Consider the following 25,265-nt stretch of genomic DNA (forward strand, 5'->3'; position numbering starts at 1 on the left):
TCCAGAGAAACATGGAACGGGAATCCTGAATTGGATGAACAGCACACGGTGGCACAGCAATGGTAGCAAAGAGCAATGGCCAGGTGCTGTTTCCAGCCCTGAGGGGCTGATTACGTGCTATGTCTTTGAAAGGATCTGAAAGTGTGAAGGGCAGGCGCAGAGAGTGTTTCTAGCAAGGTTTTTGGGCACGGGGTTGTGCAGTTAAGGGACTTGGCTATTGTCCTGCCAGTGCCGTAACATCGGTTGTGCTTGGATGCTGTTGGGAATGTGTTTGCATGGCTTTACTCATGGTAAACACAGGGTAGACTTGGAACTATTTTGTGGATTCCTCTTGGATACAGGTGGAAAGCACTTAATACCACGCTGGTCCTAATTCAAAACCCTGGTTTCTATGTAGGAATTATTTGCAGTTAAACTCCAGCTACGCAGTCTTTGGCAAGAGACATGAATCAATTTGTCCAGCTTTTCTTTTCTGTTTTGTCCCTGTGTGAAGGCTGATGCCCAGTGTGTGCCAAGGGGGCCTTTCAGACCCAATAATGCGCCCTTGTGTCTCGTAGCATGCGTGGAATTTGCATAGGCTGTGCTGGGACAGGCAGGTTTCTTTTGTTGCTGGAAACAAGGAGCAAGTTCTTTTCCCTGTCTCTGCTTCCTAATGCCTCTTCAAAAGCTCTCAGCACTCATGTAAGAAATTTACTTTTTTCTATTTATTTTTGCATTAAATGTTGTTAGACTTTGTGCAACTTGTAACACAGGCTGTGCAGAGAAGTCGTGTCAGTCAGTGCTAGTTGACAAAATTGTTTAATTTTCTTTCTGTGAATCTAGATATCTAATTGTCAGAGGGAAGAGATAATCTGTGATGCTTGATGTAACTGCTGCAAAATATTTGCATATCTTCTCTGTGGGGAAACAAAACTGCTAGTGAGTGAATAACAGTGCACGGATCATTGCAGGCAGGGTCACTGGGCCTATACACTTGCTATTAACCCTTCTCAGGATCTGTATTGCCACAGAATGAGTTGTCATGGGTTTCAGGCAAAGGGCTTGCTCCACATTATGGGCAGAGCTGGCACTTGTTTGTGCATTGTAGCTCTATGCAATGAAATGTGAATATGATCAGATCCATTGGCAGTTGCTTTTTGGCAGCTGATACCGAATTGTTGCATTTTGGTCTTGATTTATTGCAGATAACAAACTGCTGAAAAACAGGCTGGGAGGTGCTCAGCAAAATATGGCCCCCATTTGGAGTCGGCAGTCTGCTTGCTAGGCCACTGAGCCAGGCAGCTGGGAGCCTTTAAGAGCTTTCTAAAATTTTAGATGACCTGGCAGATTGCCTTGCAGTCTGCCTTGCAGACCTTCTTCCTCTCCATCCTCTTGAAGGCGTCTTTGGCATCCATGGAGAGCAGTGGCAAGGGGAGGGGGGGTTTGGTATGGATTCTCACGATGCAAGAGTTGCTGAGAGCCTCCTTTCCTCTTGTTTCAGCAAGTATCTTTCTTCTTGTGGAGCCCGAGTCCCAGCTTCTGTTCTCTTATTCTGATCACGCATCCTGGAAATCCTTGAGATAGTCTTTCAGGTCAAAAACGTACAGCAGTAGCTCAGATAACTGTTGGGTTCACAGATAATGTGCAGAGCTGGGCTGGAGTTCAGGTGACTTGCCAGTATGTGCTTTGATGTTGACCTGTCGTGAGCTACTGTCAGTTTACATCAGAACAGGAAGTTGCTGAGGTCTCTGAATTAGTAGTGAAGGGTTCTGTTGCTTGAGCTAATGGATGTGAGGTTTAGTGGGCTGCAAACGCTTTCTGTGGCAGCTGTGGTGAGCAGGGATGCCCAGCATGGTCTGAACACGGTGGTATGGCCTCTAGCCTTCAGTAGTGAGGAGAGGAAGATCAAGGTGCTCCAGCCTTCTGTAGAAAAGCCTGTTTTGAAGGGAAAGCCTTTATGGGCTCAGGGGTGTTCAGCAGAGCACTTGCGATCCCCCAGGTGCCACACTGCATCTAAGGGACTGATGTGATCCCTGGTACATAAGCACAGCATCCCTATTAACTGTGCACTTGGCAGCTGCTCTTGGAAAATGGTGTCCAGCGAGAACTCCCAGCTGAGGATGGATGTAGAAAGTGTGGAAAGTATTATATAAGAGCTAAAGAATGCTTAAAGAATTGGGGAATGTCACAGGGTGAACACATGCAGTATGTGGAAGCTGAGTGGGTAGGCATCCTCTTCCCAGAGCCCTGGAAGAACTGGCACACCTATTCCCAAAGCCAGGCTATCACTTCATAGCTGAGTATGAAATCAGGACAGTAGTTCATGACTCAAGAATAATGACACTAATCCTCACCTTTAAGTAAAAGAGTGGCGGGAGAAGCAAGCTGGGCTTGACTTCAGAAACGTGAAAATGTTTGAAACAGTGGTGGGAAGATGGTAATGGAAGACCTAGAGGTAGATGGAAATTGGGATGAAAGTTAAGTATGAGCATTAAGAGTGCTGATTAACATGAGATATCTCTTTGATAACTCTTTGATTTGATTTTCAACATGGTGAAATGTACCTCTCCTCTGGTAGGGTTATGTACCTGTTCTAGATAACCCTTAGCAGAGCAGTGTCTCGGGTGCATCCCCTTTCCCATGCCACATAAGAAGCTATGAAATGAAGAAAGTATGTGTCAGTAGAGAACAGAGAGGTCAGATAAAGGGCATGAAGAGGTGAAACAGAGGTAAGAACTGAATGAGCTGAAAAGGGGTGGTCTAGGTGAAAAGTTAGTAGGGGTTCCTCAAGGACTGATCTTGCGTGGCTCATGACAGTGAGTTCTCACTTGCTCCAGACTCATGCGGAGCTGGCAGAAAGCAGTAACCAGTAACCAAAGGGTTGGCAGCATGTCACCTGGGAGCACCCACAGCAAAACTGAGGGTTCAGTGTTATTGCACATTTATGACCTTAAAAACAAAGTCCCAGGACATGGGAACTATCTATTTGTTGATAGAAAGGTAGGTATGATAGAATGGCAATGTGAACTGATGAGTGTAAGCTGGCCATGAAAAGACTGAGATTGTTCTTCAGACTTTCAGGCCACTGGAAATGAATTTTCCACTGGGGAGGAAGGGAGATAAAACCAGACTTAAAGCAATAAGTTAATGTAAAATATATTGGGTATTATATAATATCTCTGCCAGAGCTAGTAGGATGTAGATACAGTGAAACAAGTAGTAGAGATGTAGAGTAGTGAAAGTTTTCACTGGGTGTTGCCATGTGTTGCCTATGTCATCATCATGCTCTGGAGTGCTAGCTAGTCTTAGGCTGTGTTGTACAAACAGTCCAGAAATTATTTTGCTCCATAGGGAAATGTAACTGTGCTGTGCTGAACACTCACCAAAGTCAGACAGTGCTGTTGGTGTAGGCTGGTAGCTCCTGTCAGCAGATGTCTCCTTCAGGGCAAACCAGCTGGCTGTAAAAACCAAAGTGATGAGGAGTTACTGTATTTTTTTTTCCTCTTTCCGTTTTTCAGTGATGCCATCTGCAATTTTGTCATCTGCAATGACTCCTCCCTCCGCAGCCAGCCGATCATCTTCAATCCTGACTTCTTTGTGGAAAAGCTGCGCCATGAAAAACCAGAGGTGTTCACAGAGCTGGTTGTCAGCAACATTACCAGGCTCATTGATTTGCCTGGGGCAGAGCTGGCCCAGCTAATGGGAGAGGAGGACCCAAAGCTGCCTGGGACAAACAGCACAGCCGCTGGATTTTTTCGTTCTCTGATGTCTCTTAAGCGCAAGGGTGAGTATGGATGGCATGAAGTCTGGTGCCCGCCCTTAGAGCAATGCTGCCATCATTTGTTACACTCAGTTTACAAAACTTTCAGCCCGTAGTTTTGAGCTTGTATGGAATGCTTAATACTATGGTTTTGTAATCTCTGTGGATGGCACTTCTAGAAAGGAGCAAAACAGGCCAGGAAATTGATCCCAGAAATGCCCTGCACTTTGAGAATACCCTTCTTCTGGGATTGTTGCTATGGTGTATGTCGAGTTGGCTTCATTGGGTCAGCTGCCCACTGTGCAGCTCAGAAATCTGTAAACATCTTCCATCCAAATGCCAGTGCTGCTCTGATCCACATCCCAATCCAGCAAGTCAGTGACAAATCTCTGCAGACTGACTGATGAAGCCCAGTGTCAGCGCTGGGAGGTGACACATCTTTCTTTCTTAGACAAGCATTCCACCCGAGCTTTCTTCTTCTAAGCTGACTGTTCTTATCTTCTCTGAAGTTCAGCTGTCTTGGTTGTGAAATATTAGCCCCAGGCCCTTCTCAGAATTCTTCAAGTGTGGTTGTGTTCAGATCCTTTCCTCTTCAATGGCTGGCATTTACCACTCTGTTTTGTTGAAACTAAAAGAGTGTTCTAGGTGTGTTTGTGTCTTCTCCCACCTTTGCCCACACTCAAGGGGAGCCTGGTTCTCCTGATAAGTTCAATTAAACCTTCTCACTCATCTAGACAGAAGCAGTCTCCATCTGGGCCCCTCACATTCCTCCTCAGCTCTGGTTTCCCAGCCTAGACTGGCTGGCTGCTGGCAGAGAAGCTGTGAGCTGGCTTCAGATGTTGGCAGCCTGAGGGTGAACACTTCTGATTAGTCTTCCCCTTCCTTTGAGCAGTTCTGCTGTTGTGAGTATCTCAGAGAAGTGAACTATTGCTATGGCATAGTTTGACTATGGCTTTTTTCTGTCTTCAACCATTATATAATTTCTCTGAGTGTTTCTGATTCTACCAAGCCTATTCCTCCATTGTGTTTCTTAAGGACAAACTCCACAGCCCCACTGATCAGGCAGAATTTTCTGGTGCTGGCTTCAGCCCTCCACTTCTGTCTCACCCAGCAAGAACCCTGGTACATATACTTGCCCTAGGAAAATAGAAGACTGCAAATCAAGTCTTTTAGTATCCTTAGATAAGAATTACTTAATATTGCCATGACTTACTTTGCTGCTCCATAATAACAGGTCTTTGTGCTGCCCCTAAACTGCAGTTAGACTGTGCTCATACCTGTTACTGCTCCTGCCTCTTCCCAGACAGTAGCAGGACACCTTAAATTCAAGCACTTGCCACTTGACAAACAGAAGTGAGTGAGTAACCAAACTGAAAGTGTTTTCTTAGTGTGTATGGAAACCCCCATGTTCTTGTCCAAACCTTCCAGTAGAGCCTTCTCTAGCTCAATTTTTTATTAAATTATCTGTACTCTGCTGGAGCACTGCTTTTATCAGACCTGACGTCTCATGCTAACTCTCTTCCCCAAGAGCTCTGCCTTCCCCCATTCAGATGTCTCCACGGCCATGTGTCACTACAGCTAGCAGATGTTTCCAAGTCTGCTGGCTGCACTCCCAGGCTGCAATGGCAGTGTCTCCCAGCATTGACAGGCACTGTCTGTGAACTCCTTGGCCAAACTCTGAGAAAAAGAAGTTTGTGCCTACAGAGAAAATCAGTTTCATGTACTGTGTTTCATCTTGGAGCCATCATTTGTTTTTCTTCATGTTATAGACCAGCTAGAACAAACAAGTTTTATTTCTTCAAAGCCAGAGGCCAAGGACCATAGAGCTCAGAGCTGTTCAAACTGCAAATACTTACAACTTCTTTGAGCATCAGGAAACTCAGCCTCATGCTGCTGCTTAGTTTCAGAAGCAATCGTACAATAACATCTAAGCCTTTGTAATGCAGCATCCATTCTCCAGACACGTCTTTCAAGTTTCTTTGAGAATCAAATTCTCATTCAGATACCAGCTTCTGACTTCAAAACTAAATCGAATTTGTCAGGCCCTGCATGTCTCAAGAAGATGTATTTTCCTCTTCTATTCCTGGCCACTATTGATTCTATCTGTTGAATGTCTAGTGAGTTTAGTTTTCTTCAAGGACAAGAATCTTTTGCCAATCATTCTTTCCCTTTGCACTCAAACCTTTCAGATCTTTCGTGTGGATCAAGAGCTCACATTGCCCTCCTTTCTCTTGCAAGACTGAAGCATGCGCTTTATCAGAGTGAGGTCAGAAAGTTCTTGATTTAACAGGAGGCTGGAGTTCCATGGTGGCTTACCATGTATTTCAGAAGTCCTGGAAGAAAGCGGAACATTCTTCAGGCGGAATAAATTTAGTTACACAGGAAGGCTGCTAGAGAAGTCCATAGGGTTAACCAGGTCTCTCCCACATGCTGTGAGCATCAACACCACAGAGCACTAAGATCTGTAGCACAAGAGACCAAAAGCTAGTAAAATCAAAATGAGATATGAGGGGAAAAAAAGAAAAGGCAAGAGAAAGCTTGTGGGGGACATAACTTTTATCAGACCAGCCAATGCACTGCTTGGATTGCTGGGCTATCAGCTGTAGCAGCGAGGAGAGGAACCTTCAGTGCAAGTGTCCAGCCTGCCCTCAGAAGTGACCCATGTTCCTGGCAGTCTGGTCATGGAGAAGGGAGGAATATTCTTTTCTTACATCTGTTGTCTCTTTGAAGCCTAAGTACAAGGGCTGGACAAGCCAGCTCTGTATCTGGTCCCAGTTCTCAGTCCCAGTCAGCGTGCTGTGGTACAGTCTCTCCAGTATCTTGTCTCCAGTTCAAACCTATATGCATCTGAGGGAAGAAGTGTGGTGCCCAGAGTTCTGGTTGCTGTCAGTGAAGTCTCTGGGAGTTGTCTCCACTTTCTGAGGGACAGATCATACTGGCTCTGTGTGTGTGACAGAAAAATGCATTCACTAGCAAGGTTGCATTTATTAGAAAACACTGTCCTGCTGGATAATCACTCAGCTGGAAGTCCCTCTCTGGACGAGAAGAGTATTCTACATTGGTTCATCAAATACCCTTCAGTTAAACGGACTTCTCATCTAATGTTTCCTTCCCTGCAGGGTCTCCTTCCTTTCAGCTCAGTTGCTTCCATCTTTTGGGGCTATAGCCTGTGTTATTTACAGGCGTTCTGGAGCTGGCAGCTCATGCCCAATCTCAACCCCATGAAATGGGAGCAGACTCCAAGAGTGAGAGGAGCCCAGCTCATTGCTTTGCTATTTTCCTTCTACGTTGTCCAGCTTTCATACTTTACTCAGACCAGGGCAGCTGACATGGAAGAGAGGCTCACTGGGATGAGGAAATTCCTTGTTTTACCCCTGCCTGAAAAGAAGGCTAGTGTAAGCCAGTCGGATTATGTCTGCTCTGCGCAGAAGTGCTTATTTTCCTCTCCCATAAACTCATAGCTGCACCTCTTCTTTCTGCTTCACTTCATGTTGAGCCACAACGAGGATTAATCTGGACATTTCTTCCACAGTGTGGAGTGTGCCAATGTGTCAGGCACCAGGGCTGTCCAGGCTCTTACATCTGCCCTTCCCACTTTGCTCTTTTCATAATGTCTAGGCTTGCAGATTCTATTCCATTTAAAACTGAAGCATCTGTTCTGGTGTTGTTTTTCCTTCAAGGGCTAGAGAATATTTGCTTTAGCTGATAAAAGCTGTAATTAAACTGAGGTAAGAGGCAGGATGATGAAGCCCATGTGAGTACAGCATGGTGAGATGAAGTGACTTAGTTTGGAGTGTTTGTGATATCTCACATCTGTGAGGGTCCTTGTGACCTTCACCGTTAACATTTTGGCGCACTAGTCTTTGCATGTTGAAATCCTGTTGTTTGGGGAGCATTGATTTGTGTGGCTGTTGGGTTCTGAGCTGCCTGGACACGTTGTCTTCTGTTCTGCAGAGAAAGGGGTGGTGTTTGGCTCACCGCTGACAGAAGAAGGCATTGCACAGGTTTCCCAGCTAATCGAGTATCTGCACAAAAGTAAGTGGCTCTGTTTGCTGTCTTCTATCCCAGCGGGTATCTGTCTGGCCTAGCTCAGGTCTCTGGTGCAGACAGAGTGACAAGCTCTGAGCTCTCCAGCAGCAGGAGTTTGGGACTGCACTGGGCAACTGTTCCCCAGAATTGTCTAGGAGATATGTTGATCTATTTCCCTCTGTACAAGGACTTTTTCCACTGATGGGAGCCAGCTTGAAGTCATGTCTCTGAATGCAGTTCACTGAGGTTTGCTGTCAAACTTGGGAAAGAGGAGGGAACTGCTTTAGTAAGAAGGTGGGAATTCGGCTTCTGATTACTCAGTGCCCTTTTTTCTCCCCGCTGCCAAGCAGATCTAAGAGCAGAAGGCTTGTTTCGAGTGCCAGGCAACAGCATCAGGCAACAAATCCTAAAGGATGCTCTGAACAGTGGTACAGATATTGACCTGGACTCTGGGGAGTTTCATTCCAATGATGTGGCCACCCTACTTAAGATGTTCCTGGGTGAATTACCAGAGCCGCTGCTGACACACAAGCACTTCCATGCCCACCTCAAAATTGCAGGTGAGTGGGCAGCAAGAGGCAGTGGTGGGCAGAAGGACTGGAATTGGTCTCCTAGAAAGCATGCTAGGCTGTGAAGTATATTCCTTAAAGGCAGAGTAAGAAGGAATCTTCCTGCCATCTCAGCCTGGTGATACTGGAGCTGAAAATCTTAACAAATCAGACAAAATCTGTCTAGACCATTCTACTCTCAGATACCACAGGGGTAAAACCCACAGTGATAACCTGGGTCTCCACCTGTTTTATGTCCGGGGTTCTGAGCAAGTTGTGGTTTCTATGTATTTAATAACTGTTATTGAACTACCTTATGTGAACTTCCTCCATTTTGCCATCAAGCCATCACAGCTCTTAGCAGCTCTGTTGTTCTGTGGGAGGAGTAGCATAGATTAACACATCAAGTGGGGAGCTTGGGAGCTGGGGGGAAGAGGGATGGAGGGCCAAGAACTGTGCAGGGGTTTGTAGGAGATCTGCATACGAAGAGGGAAGGGCAAGCAGTTGCAACAGCCTGCTCTGAGGGAAGGTAACGTGTGTCCTTCATGTTCTGCCTTGTGATTTGGCAGACCTGACGCTGTTTGATGAGAAGGGGAATAAGACCAGCACTCCAGACAAAGAGCGCCAAATAGAAGCCCTCCAGCTGCTGTTTTTGATCCTTCCTGCTCCCAACCGCAGTCTGCTCAAGCTGCTGCTGGACTTGCTCTACCAGACCGCCAAGAAGCAGGACAAGAACAAGATGTCTGCCCACAATCTTGCCCTCATGTTTGCACCTCACATCCTATGGCCCAGAAATGTGAGCATTGCCTCAGTGTCTGTGGGTGGGATATTGCAAGGTAAAAAGCAAAGGCTTGGCCGGGGAAAAACCCAAGATGAGAAGGTTAAGTATTGACACAATGATGTGAGGGTTGGAGGCTGTCCTCCTGGAAGGACTCAATCACAGTGTTCAGCCCAGACCTGTCATGGGTCTCATTTGCAACTTATGCATCTTCTTTTTCAGTAAAATTGAAAGCACAGCACAGTCGTGCTTCTTCGAATATCAGCTCCAGAAAAACCTTGCAGGTCTCTCTGCAAGATTTCTTGTGCTGCTGGTGAACTGTTTGGCCACAGAGTTACCTGATTCTCCTCTCAGAGCAACTTTGGCTCTGTGAGCTCTGCTTGTTGGCGTGCTATGAGCCCTGCCTGCCTGTCACTTCAGAGTAGGTCTCCTGCTGTGGCAACTGTGTGTGTCTGTGTCCTCCTCCCCTCCTAATGGATGCACCTTTGGCTGTGTCCCCTTGCCAGGTGACAGCAAATGACCTTCAGGAAAATATCACAAAGCTAAACAATGGAGTGACCTTCATGATCAAACATTCTCAGAAGCTCTTCAAGGTAAGTGTGCTTTGGGGTCTTGCTCTCCTGCCTCCATCACCAGGAGACTGAATGCCCCTTGTCCAGACAGATCCATGTGTTAAGTGTATATTCTGTGGGCTCTCTTCTGCAGTATGAGAAGGAGACTTTCTACAAGAAACTGTTCCTTTAGTGACTAGGGAGGAGGTCTTTGCTGGGCAGGCAGCTCTGGAGGTGGCTTTGTCAGGGCAGGTCGGCAGCACGGTGCAGTGTAACACTCCCCTCTGCTGGAGACCAGCACCTGCTGCCCGGCAGGAAACCTGGCTCCCGAAGGCAGGTACGCACCGGGCTGCACTCGGGTTCTGGCAGGATAAGGAAATGGAAGGGATTTGTCCTGCCTGAGTGCTGCCAAGAGCAGAATCCCTGATGCAGGGGGTTGTTTTGTCGTGAACTTCTCTGCAATGGTCATCAGCCCACTGCTGTTACGGGCACTTTCCAGCTCTGAGCAGGGTGCTGTGGTAGGACAGTCAGGAGTGTGGGGCTTTCAGCAGGTTCCTGCAAGGAAATGTTTCTACAACAGGCAGTCTCTTGACTTCTCAGGACCTTCCTGGTCACTGGAGGCATTTGCTCCCTGCAGATTCCTCCCATGGAGAATTCCCCTTGTACCTTCTTTGTCAGGCCCCAGTTTGGCCAGCTCAGAGCTGGGGGAATTACTTAGAGCAGGGTTCCACAGGAACTTTTTCCTACTCTGAGTTCCACTTGTGCTGAATGTCTGCCTGTAAAGGATACTGTGAACAGGGAGTATGTTGAGGACATGAAATTCCACGGCTTTGTTTGACCAAAATGGCTGAGTCTTGATACAAGTGGTTTGTGTGGTATGGTTGAAAAGCAGCTATTGCTGGAACCACTGTTGCCCCAAGGCCAAAGATGCTAAAGGTACATTTGGCCTGTTCTCTCCTCTTCGTCACAGGCTCCGGTGTACATCCGGGAGTGTGCTAGGCTGCACTATCTGGGATCCAGAGCCCACACATCAAAGGTAAGGCCAGCAAATGCAGCGCCTGCCCTCCATGAAAGGGCAGAGGCTCTGATGCTATGAAGGGATCTTTGTGAGTGATAGAAGCTGAAAACAAACCAAGTCATGAAAGAGGATCTGTCAGAGGGCAGGAGCAAGGGAAGCATATGGTGTGGTAGTGCAGGCAGCTGCATTAGGGAAATTGGACAGAGTTGAAGCATCTGTTAATCAAAAGCACAGGGAAGGAAAGCTATGAGCCCCTGTTTAGCAGCAAACCTGCTCCCTTTGCCCAGTACATGCAGCACCTGCTCCTCCACAGGGCTGTGCCTTCCAAACAGACAGACATGCCTGCTGCCATGGCCAGGATGCTTGGCAGAAGTGCTGAGATAAAGGCTACTTGCTGTCACTGGGACAACATTTGTGTCTTGCCAGCAGATGCTTCCCTGCCTCACATAGCTGCAGAAGAGGGAAGATGCATTGCAAGGAGCTGCACTGACCCTTCTCAAGCTTGGAAGGGCTTCTGCAGCTGGCATCTGGGAGGGGAGGGAAGAAGCAATGGGGTCACCTTTGTATTGCTATCACCTCTTCCTGGCACGGGGCCTGCTGATGCAGTGCTGCTGCAGAGGGGTAGGGAAAACACAGCCCTGTGCATTCACTGGGGTTGAAGGAGCTCACGAGACTCTTCCTAGGCTGGCTCAGATGGGTGGCTCATTGGGATTAAAGCATGGCAAGCGACTGCTGTCTCCACTTTCCCAGGACGACCTGGATTTGCTGACGTCTTCTGGCTCCAAGGAGCTGCAGCCCCTCAAGTCTCAGAAGCGAAGCCGGCTGGACTCTTGCCATCAGGAGGAGACCCAGCAGCGCACAGAGGAGGCACTGAAGGAGCTCTTCCGCCACGTCCACAATATGCCTGACTCTGCAAAGAAAAAGAAGCTTATCCGGCAGGTAGTGTGGGGAGGAAAGATATCTTGGGGTGTGCTTGTCAGCACAGTCCTGGGCACAGAGCTAAAGGCAGGGCCTTCTTTGAGAGCTGCTCCTAATTCTGGGTGGGCTGGGGAAAGTGGGCTCTGGGCTGTGTAAGGGGCAGAGCTGTAAGAAGACAGGAGGAGGTGTCCTGGATGTTGCTGTACCAAGCAGTGCTTTTGAGCTCTGTTTTTTAAGCTAAGGACTTGCTAGCCAGCAGTTTCCCAGTCCTGATCATGGCCTTGTTGAGCTTCCTCCCTCAGAAAGGGAAAAGTTTCTTCCCCTGTTGCCTGCAGGGAGTGGACAAACTGGTCTCCTCTTGGTCTCAGACAACTTGCTGCACCAGACAGACTAGTCAATGTGGTCAGCACCGGTCGTGGCTGCCAGCCTCCAGCTGCTGCCCAGCCTTCTTTCTGCTCCCAACATCTGCTGCTTTTAGTTAATCTGGTAGCCAGCACAAAACAGTTTTTCACCCAAACTCCCTGTAATTCTGGGTGGAAGGTGTGGCCTTCCTCTGCTTTCTTCCTCCTGCAGCTCTGAGCTGCTCCTCCATTCTGGGGGGTGAAGGAGACAAACTGAGTTCTGGGACAGCAGGTAGAGCAGCACACAGCAGTAAGGGAGGGGTGTAACTGTGCTAACATACTGCCCTCATGTTTCCTTCTAGTTTAATAAGCATCCAACAGCTCTGACTCCTGGCTCCGATGTGCCCACATCCCCAGCACCACGCCGCACCCGCTCACGCTCCTTCAGCGGCCTCATTAAGGTAAAAGCAGCCTCTGACCCTTGCTCTCTGCTGTGAGTTTCTGATGTTGCTTTCTGCTTCTGCCTTGCCCTGCCTTGAATGAGACCCTCAAAGGGTAGGGACTCTTCAAAGTATTGCCTGCCAAACAACACAGATCCACTGGGGCAGAAAAGGCAGCACAGTGACAATAAGCCGTGTTAGTATAAGGTGTAATTATCTTGAAACACATGGCTGTAGGATCTATGCATCTTTCTGGAGAATTGATTGTTTCCTGAGATGAGATGAGGATTGACAGGGAGCTGTTCATATAGTCTAGCATGTTAGCACAGGTTTTAGCACTTTGGGGGCTGCCCTACAGCAGCATGTACCTGCTTCTGACAGGCTGGGCTCCTGGCCAGGCCTCAGGTCAGCTCCCCAAACCCTTTACAATCAGGCAGGCTCAGCCTAGTGGTGTGGTATTTCGGGTGGTTCTGCTTTGCAATCTTTGTCCCAGTTTGGCTTCCTTTTTTTCTTTCCCAGCATCCAACTGCTTACCAGCAATGCATCCTGCTCCTTCCCTTTCTTTTTTACTTTGCACTCTACGCACTAGCCAACAGCCCTTTCTTCTTACAACAGCGGAAAGTTTTGGGAACTCCAGTTATCCTGGAAAGGAAGAGCAGGGATACCACACCAGAGCCTGTGCGGGTCAGCAAAGAGAATGTCCAACTGGTAAGAGCTGCTCCCAGCACCACTGAAGCTGCTGGTGGGGAAGTGTGTGAGGGGAGTTTGAGAGCAACTTCAGCAATCCTTGGGGAGCTGTTCTCTGCCCAAGAGAAGGTTTCCAAGTTTCTTTTGTATGATAAAATAAGGTCCTGAGAAGCTGCTCCAAGGAGAGCAGAGCAGATGGCAAGGACAGCATCAGACCAGGGGTGACAGCACTGGGCCTCTACTCCAGTCTTGTCTCACTGGCTTTGTCCTGCCCTGGGGCATTTTCTTGTGCCCCCTTCCCTCTCTCTCATCCTCCTCCACAGGTTGTACAAAGCCTGCTGCCTGTATGCAGTAGGGCTGTCCCATGGCCCAGACAAACCAAGAGTGGATTTGGGTGACAGATGCTCTTTGGTGGTACAGGCTGCTCCCAGGGAAGGCTGTGGATGCCAGTTCATTCACCAGCTCTCTACTCCTATTGTCCTCTCTTGTCCAGTTACAGAAATGTGGCTCTCCAGCTCACATGTCCCAGGCAAAGCTGAAGTCTTTGGAAGGCCAGAAAGAGGTGAGACACTTCCCCTTACCCACCATTCCTTTTCCCACGGGGAACCTGGTGTGCTGAAACCTGCCGAGGTGACAGCAGACACTCAAAGCTCTGCGACAGCTGTGGTGCCCCAGCTCATAGCAATCTGCTCTGTGCCGAGCTGCAGGCAGGTGATGTGCTGGAAGCCAGACCCTGAAGGGTCTGACAGCCCTTCTACCTGTGAGTTGGCAGGCTGGCTTTGGCAGGAAGCAGAGGGAAGCTGCCAGCACAGGGGAGTGCTCACAGCCTGTCAGGGTCGCAGTGGGGCAAGAGGTTGGTGCAGCCCAAGACCAACTGTGTTTCTTTCTGTCTGCTCACTGCCTCGTCTAGAGCTTTAGCAAAAGGTGTGGGAGGCCTACAACAGGGAAGGGTCCTTGCAGGGGAAGAAAGTCAACCTTTTCTTGCATGGTATTCAGTATCTCAAGCACTCAATTGCTCTCATTCTCTGCTACAGGAATCCTGTAGACGCATGCGAGCTCGCCTGCTTTCCAAGGATTCATCGTCCCTCTGAATCGCCTTGCACCAACACGTGGGTGGGGACTGCCCAGCCTCGCAAGCTGTGAATAGAAAATGTGCTGCACTGAGAGGGGAGTGCTGCAGGCTCACGGCAACCCTCACCAACCCAGCAGCACTCTTGAAACTGGACCTTTGCAAGGATTGCAGGGATTTGTTTCTTTCTGTATATAAATTATACTTCATTCTACTATGGGGCAAACCACTATCTAACCAAAACTTGTGCAGCATGTCTGACCTGCTGGCTCTGGGAAGAGCTGGAGTGCTTACAAGGAGAGCCCTGTTCATTGCAGGGCCCTGTGTGCACTCACAGCTTTCTCTGTAATGTTGCTAGGCTGTATTTTTTTGCTTTTCTGCTCTGAGTTTTTAACACACATTGGCTTGTTTTTGCTTCCTCCCCCCTGTTAGCAGTGAGAATGATGGGCTGCAACCTTTACCCACATCCGCACAGCTAAGCTTGCCTCCAGGCCTCCTCTGGAGGCATGCCCTTCTCTGCTTCTGGGCTCCATTTTGCTCTGCTGTTTCCAAAGGGCTGGAGTGCACAGACGGTACAGAGCACAGGATGGGCCTAGAAGGAGAGGCTCTGGATGCCATCTTTTCAAGTGGGGCCAAGGGAAAGCAGCTTCCCCAATAAACTCATCCCTCTATTTCAGCTTGAGCTGGAGGCAGCCCTTGCTCGCTGCCTTCGTGTTTCAGTGGCACAGCTCTGAACAAGGAGTGTCTTGACTTTGTGTTCACCCAGGGAGGCTTAAGCTGAGCAGAGCAGGAGGCTGGCAAAGGCTGTCTGGGGCAGAACAGCCTAGTCTTTGGAAGTTAGGGTGCCTGGAGCAGGCAGTCTTGTGGCTGTGTGTGAAACAGAAAAAGAGTGTGAGAGGTGAGAGAAGGCTCCAGCCATTTGTGATCTGCTGCAAATGGTGCCAAAGGCTTTGGCTCAAGATATCTAGATGGCTTGTAAGGCAACTGGCTGATTAGTCATTAAACTGGGGGAAAGGGCTGAAGCTGGGTTCAGCTCTTTGGTCTGAGCTGCAGAAATGAGATGAAACCTTCTAGATATGGGATAAACCCCAATCACAGCTGGCCAGTGTCAGCGGTCTCATTAAGCCAAAGTGCTCCAGTAAGCCAGTCTTGCCAATAACCTGTCTGCAAGCACTCCAAGGTAGGATACACACAGGATCACTACTGTGAAATAAAGATTTAATCAGCTAGGGGACCATCTAAACACTTCTCAGCCCTTCTCAGCAAAGCAAATAATCTCTGGAATCCAATTATATTTGTCTTCTAATCTTTAAGAACCAGCAGCCAGCAGGAGTTAGAGCTCTGTTCTTGACAGCTTTCTGAAACAACTGGTGGCACGAGGTGTGGCTATTGGGATATGAGCAAGGAGTTCAGTCTGACTGGCTGGAGCTGTCAAAACAGGGCATTGGAGCCCTTTGCAGCTTAGCTGGAATGTGTCACTTTTTTTAATTGTGATTTTTTTTTTAAGATACAAATCTTTGTGCTGCTCTATACAAAGGGTAGTTTTTGGTATTTTATCAGGCATGCCTGACCCCAGTCTGACCCCAAGTTGAAGCCTTGAAAATATAGGGGGTAGTGAGACTGTAGATGTGTGAGTTGGGAGTTGCTGGTGTTAGGAGCCTCTGTCACAGCAAAGAGCGAGCTGTGGTTCTTCAGGGACCAGACTGATGATGATGCTGTGAAGAAGGGCAGAGGCTGTTTGCTGTGGTAGTAGTATGTGCTTTTTGGATGTGTCTGGAATCATTCCCTTCAGAGGCTGAAGCTATGTGCTTTTCTCCAAAGGGCACCGTGAGTTTTTCTGTCTGCAATTCTGCCCTGTCCCTGCAGCCTGCTGTTAGCAGGGACTTGGGAATCATAGCTCTGCCTCTGACCAGAGATGAGGCACAGACAAAGGTCAAGTGGCAGCACAGGGAGAGCTGGGTCTGCTTCTGCTATGTCTGCTCTTACTTGCATTGGGGGCAATTGCTGGGTGAAGCATTTGTTCACTCCTCCTCTGCCCATTGTCCCTGCTTGGTGCATTTCATATCTCTCTCTATGGGTGTCTGCTTGGCAGGGCAGTCTCGTTCCTAAAACTAGATACACTGCTCCCATATAGATGAGAGGAGTGTAACTCTGCTGTCCCCCCTTACTGATGGCTCTAGCTCAGGGGCTCTGTCTGGCTTCTGGCACAGCTGAGATTTGTTCAGCTCTAAGAAAAGTTACCTATGGGGCATTGGCCAGGCCTTCTGCATGTGTCAGATGCCTTACCTGCCAAGGGGGTGGGTGCTGTCTCCAGACAGGGCAGAGGGGCTCAGTGCTCTGGGCTTTAGTCTGTGGTGCTGGGCTCGCCATGCTGAGGATGGTGGTGGGTGGCTGACAGATTCGGCCCCTAGGATCTTGGCTGTTGCAGTCCCAATGCATTCACACTGTCTCCCAGGCACGGGAGAGTTTTAGTCATGCTTGGATGTGTCTCGTTTGTCCGCCCTGTGCAATGACTCATAAGGATGCTTCTTCCCAGAGCAGCTGCTAACTGTTCCCAGAGTTTATCGTTTCCAAAGTATTTTTAATCTTTGTCCTTATTTATATATGCTATGTAAGTACTGTTGCAGACTGTTGCCTTTCTGTGTGTTCATGTGAAAACACCACATTAAATGCTTTTATTTTTAGTGGTTTTGCTTGGTGGCTTAAGCAATTTCATTGGGACAACAAGGACTCCAATCCACCTCCAAAAGGAAGGAAATGTCTGCTTTGAAACCCAGAGCTACTACTCATAAGTGTGGGGGTGCTTGGTGAGGTGCTGCCCACCTGCACGGCTGACACTGGCCTCCCATGGCACTAGGGCTTGAAAGCCTCTGGGATGCTTGCGTGATACAGGGTGCCCAGACAGGCTGCCTTTCCCTTGGAGGTATGAAGTTGGACCTCTTCTTTTCCTGTCTTCCCCCTGCTGTCATCCAGGGTGATGGGAAATCAGGTTTACAAAGAACACTTTATATAAATAATGGATCAAATGAATAAATTTTGCTCTGTAGGGCCATTCTTCTCTTGCCACTCTTGGCTGCCAAGAGAGGATGCTTTCTGCTTGCATTTTCTTTTCCTCCTTCTTAATAATGGTGTCTCAGATTTTATGCAGATTATTTCTCTGTGAAGTTCTTCCACGTTTGAAATGCCCTGGGCTTGCCTGCCATAGCTCAGACACTCATTAACATCCTCGCCATGCAATTGAAAAACAAGCAGGAGAAGGAGCAGCACAGTGTGTTTGAAAGCGGCGCTGCCTTCCTGTGGGCTGCGCCCCGAGCGAGTCCCCTTCTCCTCCGTGGCTGCAGTTGGGTGTCATGGGAATGATGAGCCCCATCTCCCTGGAGCTCAGGGAGCGGGAGGCGACGGGCCTCTGTGCACTTCAAAGTGGGCATGAGAGTCTAGAGAGACATTTCTCTTCTTGAGCATATTGAACAAAGGAATGCAAAACTCACAACAGCTATCTTCAATACTGCAAACCCAAATATCACCCCCCTGAAAAGCTGTGATTCAAAGTGACAGCTTTATCTGGCTTACATAATTTAAAAAATGAATGGTTTTTGGCTTCTGAAGCTGCAATCCAAGCACTTATGCTTGACTGCAAGTGAAAGGGCAGCAGCCACTGGGACCCAACACTGGGTGAAGGTATATATTTAAAGGGGGATTACTCATCTCTCAGTATGTTTGCTTTGGGCTGTTGGTATGTACACACAGCAGTGGTGTTACAAAGCAAACAGGCAGTGCTCACCTTCATTTCATTAAACAGTTTTTATCTCAAATTGCACAGCACAGACTTGCAAGTAAGTTCTTCAGAGTGTCACTGCTATCTAAATAAATTTTTGCAAGTTGTCTTGATTTTTTTTTTTTTTTTTTTAACTGCTCTGCCCTGGTTTGGAGTTGAAATAAGATATTTTCTCTTTCTTAAATTATCATGTGTGGCTGGGAGCTGTCATGTTGCTGCTGCATCTCACTGCCTAGGGCAACAGTGTAGACAAAAACCATGACTACTGCTAGCGATAGATACTGGCACCAGCCAGACCAGTTATCAGGCTTTACAATCTCATTGGCTTGGATTAACTAATATTTTTTCATGGAGTGAATAAATTACCATGTTTAGTTCTGTTTGCTCATCTCTCCAGTGAGGGTTTTGTGTTGAAGCTCATAAACTGTTCAGGCATATAGGTGCCAAGATCTCTGTGCTGGGTCCCACTTGTGTTGTGGACTGGAGTGGGATCTCAACTGGCACCACTTCTCTGGCCCCATCCTGCTCCAGCCTGGCTTTGTTCCTGGGGAGTGCCCACACATGAGGAATGTGATGGGGTTGTTTTGGGGCTCCTCTGCAAGGAGCTGCTGTCCCCAGCCGTGCATCACAGGGTGAGGTTCAGACACTTCCCAGCACCAGCCTTCAATTTTAGTTTGGGTCAGAGGGAGACAAGTTTTCCTTTCTCTGCTGAGTCACAGCTGGAGTGGTCATTTCTGTGGCCCCCTCCCCAGTTCCTCCTCTCCCAAGCTAAACCAGCCTCCCCTGCCTTGCTGTTGGGGAAGATTTACAAATCCACCACCCAGCCCTCCCATGCAGTGCCTTACGTGATATTAAGATCATCTCCTTTTCCACCAGAGAGAATTGTGTCCCACTTGATCCTCTGCTTTTGGCTGAAGCTCCTGTGCCACTGGGAATTGCGGTGAACAGAGGTGCCAACCTGCCTTGGCCATTGTGGCTGCGTGTAACTTGGTGTGTGCACAGGTCTTTGACATGGGGGTGTCTGTGTTGACCTGTGGTTGTTTTAGAGTTTGTTTCTTCCAACCTTTTTGCTTAGAAAGCTTGATCCTTGCTTCCCTGTGGAGCAGGATCTCGGCAACCCCTTGCACAAAAGCCTCTGGCTCCATTGTGCCTCTCCCAGGCCGTTCTGCAGCGGCAGCACAAGAGGGGGCTGGCAGCACACGCTGCGGGACGGGACCCCCTGCCCCGCAGCACTGGGGGCCCCGCGCCAGATGTGCTGGGGGCAGGCTTGGAGACGCCTGGTTCTTCCTCCCTGGCTACATCTGGCAGATGGAGGAGGTGGGAAGCTGGGGCTATAAATAAAGTGAACAAGAACATAAAGAGCGCTGAGAAGGCTGGAGAAGGATGTCCTCAAAATCAAAAATCAGCTCTGCAAGTAGCCCCTAGCATGGTCCTCCAGCTCTAAGGAGAGTCCCTGCCTGCATCCAGGACCAAGCAGAGCTGTCACAAGGCAAGCTGAACCCTTTCCCTCTCCTTTTCAAGTTATTTTTGGCTACTGGCGTCCTCTTGCCATTCTTCAGAGCCAGACCCTGATAGCCAATCTTTCAGGCTCATGCCTCTGGGGCTGGTGCTCCTTCCTGCAGAACCTGCACCCTGAAAGTTTCTCTTCTACAGTGTGGAAATTTGGGTGATGGAGGCAAAGTGGAGCTGGAAGGAGTTCCCTTGTCCCACGTTGAGCAGAATCTGACAGAATGTGACTTTCTTTCATTCTCTAGTAGCTTGTGACTCTGTAAGGACTGGGGAAGGAGGAGCAAGGACACAGAGACATACTCACAACTTTGGGACTGACAAGGCACAGAAAGGCCATCTGCAGCTGTGGAAGCACAATGAGCCCAAGCAGGCACATAGCTTATTGATCACATCCCAGTGTGGGACTGGCTGCCAGCTAGCCATAAATATGGAGCAGAGGCATGCTCGTCTGCACCCAGGGCATCTTCATCAACAAAATCAGGACAGAGCCTCTGCCTCCCTCATCCATCAGGCTGAGGCACTCCTTATTTCTCCAGTTAGATGTTTTCCCAGTGCAGAGATGTCAGTGCAATGGGGGTGAAAGGGCTTGGTGGAAACAAGCCCTGCTCCTCTAACAACAGAACACAGTGTCTCTGCTTACCCCATGGCCAAGGTCATCAGCTGAATCCTGAAAACCCACCTGCTCTTTCTGGGAGGCAGGGTTTTATAGCAGAGGAGCTGCAGTTTATGGCACCGTGGAGAAATATGTTGGATGCTCTTGGCAACAGCAAATGGAAAGTTAGTCTATTAAACAGTAAATTATCCCTCCAATGCATCTTCATTGAGGAGTGTTAATGAGTGGCTGCTGGCAGAGTGAGGTATGCACAGTGTGGATGTGGAACAATTGCTACATCTGGGGACCCCGGAGCCCCTGCTCCAACAATAGCATTTCCATGTGCAAGGCGCTTCACAGACACCTCCTCGCGTGTGGTTTATTCAAACCACCTTGCACTGCACCGCGGAGCTCCCAGGCGGTTGGTGTGTCCAGCCGTGCTGGGAACGGCATCTCTTCATCTGCATCTGGGCTGCTTGGTGCAAATGTTTCCCATGTAGGCTAGAGCTGGTTTTGGGAACCCAGGCTGCAGGGCTCAGCCCCTCTGCTCAGCCATGCCACAAAGCGGGGATGCCGTGCCTTGCAGACTGTCACCCTCCTGCTGTTCCACAATTGTTCGAGGCAGTGAGACAGACTGAGTTCCCCCTACCTGGATGGTCCCTGTTGTGTTAGGCTGGGGCCAAATCCACCTACTTGGGAGTTTTGGCATCTCCTGCATCATCTCAGAGCAGTCAATGGATGCTGTTCCTTTCACTTGGTCCCAGTGGTGAAGATGGCCAGGCAGTAGAGATGCTTGGCTCCTGCAGTCAGCGGGGCCACATTCACAGAGCAATGCTGGCCGTGTTTGCAGGGTGATGGTGGTGGTGTTCACAGGGCAACACTGGCAGGGTCTAGCAGGTGATGCTGGCTATGCTCACAGGGCAGTGCTGGCAGTTTGCAAGGCAATGCTGGCCACATTCACAGGGTGATGCTCTTGCTGTTCGTGAGGGAGGGCTTGTCCCTGGAAAGACGCAGGAGAGAGCACATCCCAGCCCTGCCTGCTGCTGCTGCTAACCAGGCAAGATTTACTGTGATCCCAGTGGCCCCAGCTGCCCGCACCACTCTATAATAGACCCATCAAGGGCATTGTCGTGCTGCAGGAGCCCAACAGGTACCTAATGGGGCTGACACGCCAGCCCGCTTGTGAGGGAGGGCTTGTCCCTGGAAAGATGCAGGAGAGAGCACATCCCAGCCCTGCCTGCTGCTGCTGCTAACCAGGCAAGATTTACTGTGATCCCAGTGGCCCCAGCTGCCCGCACCACTCTATAATAGACCCATCAAGGGCATTGTCGTGCTGCAGGAGCCCAACAGGTACCTAATGGGGCTGACACGCCAGCCCGCTCCCACACAATGCCTCACTCTCCCAAGCCGAGTGTGTCTGGCAGGACAAAGGCAGCCTGGCCTCCCAGCATGAGCCAAGCTGGCCAGGCGTGACAGATGTGGCCTGGGACAGCCCAGCAGCCCACCCTGCACAAAGTCTCTGGGGGACGCTAAGAAGCTGAAGGTTACAGCCCCTCTGCTCCCAACACATCTCCAGCTGGGTCTTACGGCCGCTGCTCCCCAAACAGATGTTGCTGGTGGGAGGAAGGGTTCAAAGCACAGCCCCAGTGCAAGGGATGACAGATCCTGCTGCTGGCAATGCTCCTCAGCAGGAGGTTGGAGCAGGCACCATGCAGGCATGTGTTGAGTTTGCATGGCAAGGCTTTGGTAGTAGGGGGACTTCTGTGAGAAGCTGCTAGAAGCTTCCTCCATGTCCAGTGGAGCCAGTGCCACTCAGCTTCAAGACAGACTGACCACTGCCCAAGGCTGAGCCCATCAGCAATGGTGGTAGCAGCTCTGGGATAATGTACGTAAGAAAGGGAAAAGTTTCCGCACAACACCAGCAGCAGCTGTAGAGAAGAAAGAATACGTGAGAGGAACAGCTCTGCAGACACAAAGGTCATTGAAAGAAGAGGGGGAGGAGGTGTTCCAGGCACCAGAGCAGAGATTCTCCTGCAGCCTGTGGTGAAGCCCAGGGTGAGGCAGGATGTACCCCTGCAGCTCATGGAGGTCTACAGTGAAGCAGAGATTTGCCTGCAGCCTGTGAAGGAGTCCACACCAGAGCAGGTGGATGCCCAAGGGAGGAATGTGAGAAGTCCCTGTCCTGAGGAGAGAGAAACAGCAGAGACAAAGTGTGATGAACTGACCACAGCATTCATTCCCCATCCCCTTGTGTCACTGGTAGGGAGGCGATAAGAAAAAACTGGGAGTGAGGTTGAGCCCAGGAAGATGAAAGGGATGGGGAAAGGTGTGTTTTTAAGATTAGGTTTTATTTCTTATTATCCTATTCTGATCTGATTAGTAATAAATTTAACCAATTTCCCCAAGTAAAGTCTGTTTTGCCCGTATTGGTAACCAGTTATCTCTCCCTAGCCTTATCTTGGCCTATGAGCTTTTCATTATATTGTCTCTCCCCTGGCCAGCTGAGGAGGGGAGCAACAGAGTGGCTTTGGGGGGCGCCTGGTGTCCAGCCACGGCCAACCCACCCTACTGCCTCTGTTTAAAACACTTCTGCTCTGCAGCAGTGCCTGATCCCACTCTGAGAAAGGCTGAGCACTGCTGTGGACAGGTGATGGCCACAGCACTGCTTCAAAGCGTGGCACAAATGGGCCAGGGTGTGCTGCCTCCCCCCCGCATGCCCAGGTGCAGGGTACAGCATGCTGCCTTGAAGCCCAGGTGTGCTGGAAGGTGCTATCAGGCGACTCAGTGCCAGCCCAGCCCATGGGAGAGCTAAGAGGGGCAAGCTGTGACCTGTCCTGAGTGGGAGGAAATGCCTGGATGCTGCCCTGGGGGGCTTGGCTTAATATTGGCAGCAATTTTTTGTTTGAAGCTTTGTAGCTGCTTCGCATCTCTTTGCACGACAGGTCTGGCGCGTACCCTGGAACCCTTCCCTGGATCTTCCCATGAAAATTCCTACAAAAAAAGCTTCTGCTTCATTTTAACCAAGCCCAGAGCCCATCAGACGATCCAGATGGTCTCTCTCTCTATCAAGCAGTTTGGCCCAAGTCCCGGTGGCAGACGGCAGGACCAGGCCTCCCCTGATAAAGAAGTTTGGGGTTTATTTTTCTCCCTGCTCCTCATCCATATTCAGTGGAACCCTGGGCTTTTCCCAGGCAGCTGTTGTTCTCTGAGGCCCACCCCATCAGGGTGCCTAGGTGACTTGGGATCATCCAAATGCACCAGGGGCTGAGGTGTGGGAGGAGGGTCTTGGTACACAGCCTGTCCCTCCACACTGCTGTCCTGGCTCACCCTGCCCTTGTTGTGTTGGCAGCCCTGGAAGGGTGTTGCTTTTGCAACTGGAGCAGATGCTGAGGGGTCAGCCAGGGCTGGCAGCCCAGCTCAGTGGGATGCCCTGTGGTGCTGGGGCATGGGGCACCGGCTGCGTGTCAGGTGGAGGCAAAAAGCTCACACAGAACAGCAGGACTTGAGGTACCTACAGGAGAAAATGTGGATGTCAGCCTGAAACAGGGTTTTGAGCTTCCCAGTCCCGCACTCCCACTGGAACCGGGATGGGTGATGGTGGGCTCCAGGCAAGCCCTGCTGGCTACTCCCTTTGCCAAGACCACAGCCCCGTATAAGTGACTGGGTGTTGCTGCAGCTGGATGCAGAGATGGAAGGAGCTTGCTTTTTCTAAGGATCACAAGGGTTTGCCTGAGGCAAGTGCCTGAAAAACGGAGGAAACAAGATCCCTTGCTGCCTCCCGCCTTCCTGCCAGCACCAGAGGTAAAGGGCAGGTTAGGAAGACCCAGTTCTGCTCTGACAGCCAAGCGGTGAAGGGGAGTTTGTGAGGGAGGGTGATCACAAGCATCACACTGATAGCAGCCTTTTGGGGACACCAAGCCATTCTGAAACAACCTTCACCCCCCAAAATTCAGCCAAGGTCTACAGTTCAGATCCCTTCAGGTGCCGTTGCCACCGGGGTCTCCCTGGGAGCCCCAGGAGAGGCTGCAGGGCCACCTCTGCAGAAGCTGTGCCAGCAAGGGGTCGGCTCTCAGAGTCCTGGGAAGCAGCTCATCTTCCTTGCTGTCAGGGCTGCTGGGTAGCAACAAGGAACAAACCCCTTTCATCCATCTCAGGCACAGCTTCCTCCTGGGACTGGGGCCAGAGGAAGGAGATGTCACGAAAATGCAGACAGATGATGGGAGCCAGCATTTGGGATGGAAAAGGGCTGCTGATCTGGGCCAAGCTGGTGCAACCCTGTGTGTGCATGAGGTGGTCCTCGCTGGAGCAGGACTCCATGCAGACACCTCCCTCTTGCCCTGATTAAGGAGCTTGTGGAGCTCCATGCACAGAGGACATTGATTTAAGAGGCACTCCAGCCCCTGGGACCTGCCACCATCCCTGCAAATACCCGCCATGCTCTGTTGGATTGGGAAATGAGTGTGCACTGGCATGTCCATGCTCACACACCACCCCTCCCACTGTGGTACAGTGCAGCAGGCTCCCATCTCCCCTCCTTCCATGGGTTTCCTCTCTGAGGAGGACATTTGTAGCAGTTGCTGCCACAAGCCAGGGCTGTGTTGGGCATATCAAAATGCCTGCTGGGTTTTTTTTAAGGACTCAGCTCTTGGAGCCATGGGGTTACAAGTGTTTCAGGTGACATTAATAAAACAGGTGACCAGCCCTCCTGGATACACCTCCTGCCTTGCATTTGCAGATCTCAGGGAGGAAAATGGAAGGCAATAAAACGAATGCAATATTTGTATTACTGAGATGTCAACTGTTTAGGGCCAAGCTTACAAGATTTCTTGGCTTCACTTCCTTTTGCACTGAAACAGGTGTATTTTGCCTTGTTCTTCCCTGTAGGTTAGCCAAAAAGACGTTTTGGTTACTTTACTTTTAAAGATGTTCCTCTGGAATGGAAAAGAACATAGCTAATGCACAGCCAGGACTTCAAGATTTGTGTGTGGGGCAAAGTACAAAGCAGAGCTGCCACCCAAGTCCCCTGTGCACGCTGGGGTGCTGAGCCGCGGGGCTCCCACTCACGGACCAGGCACCATCCCAGCTGACAAGCGCCAGCCTGTCCTGCGGTCCCCGTGGGCTGCCAGGTCCCCGTGCCTCACCTGGACTCTGTGGATGACGGGATGGGGCTTCGGGCTGCCGGGTGGGAGACAGGCCAACGCTGCCTTAAGAACACCAGGGGATGCAAAAGCTTTTGGCACCCCTGAGGAGAAGGGAATGCCCTGCCTGGGG

The 25,265-nt window shown here is 49.9% G+C and overlaps 1 protein-coding gene across 1 annotated transcript; it reads left to right on the forward strand.

Annotated features, from left to right (window-relative positions):
- Positions 1–573: 573 nt before the first annotated feature.
- Positions 574–18,001, forward strand: ARHGAP19 (Rho GTPase activating protein 19). Its single transcript, XM_008643833.2, has 12 exons — positions 574–681; positions 3,498–3,763; positions 7,694–7,774; positions 8,119–8,328; positions 8,886–9,112; positions 9,601–9,687; positions 10,616–10,681; positions 11,414–11,602; positions 12,285–12,383; positions 12,978–13,070; positions 13,543–13,611; positions 14,084–18,001. The coding sequence occupies exons 1-12, from the start codon at positions 653–655 to the stop codon at positions 14,138–14,140; spliced, it is 1,473 nt and encodes a 490-aa protein (XP_008642055.1). The 5' UTR covers positions 574–652; the 3' UTR covers positions 14,141–18,001.
- Positions 18,002–25,265: the final 7,264 nt, after the last annotated feature.

Source organism: Corvus brachyrhynchos, unplaced genomic scaffold (assembly GCF_000691975.1).
Source record: "Corvus brachyrhynchos isolate BGI_N302 unplaced genomic scaffold, ASM69197v1 scaffold61, whole genome shotgun sequence".
Lineage (NCBI taxonomy): Eukaryota > Metazoa > Chordata > Aves > Passeriformes > Corvidae > Corvus > Corvus brachyrhynchos.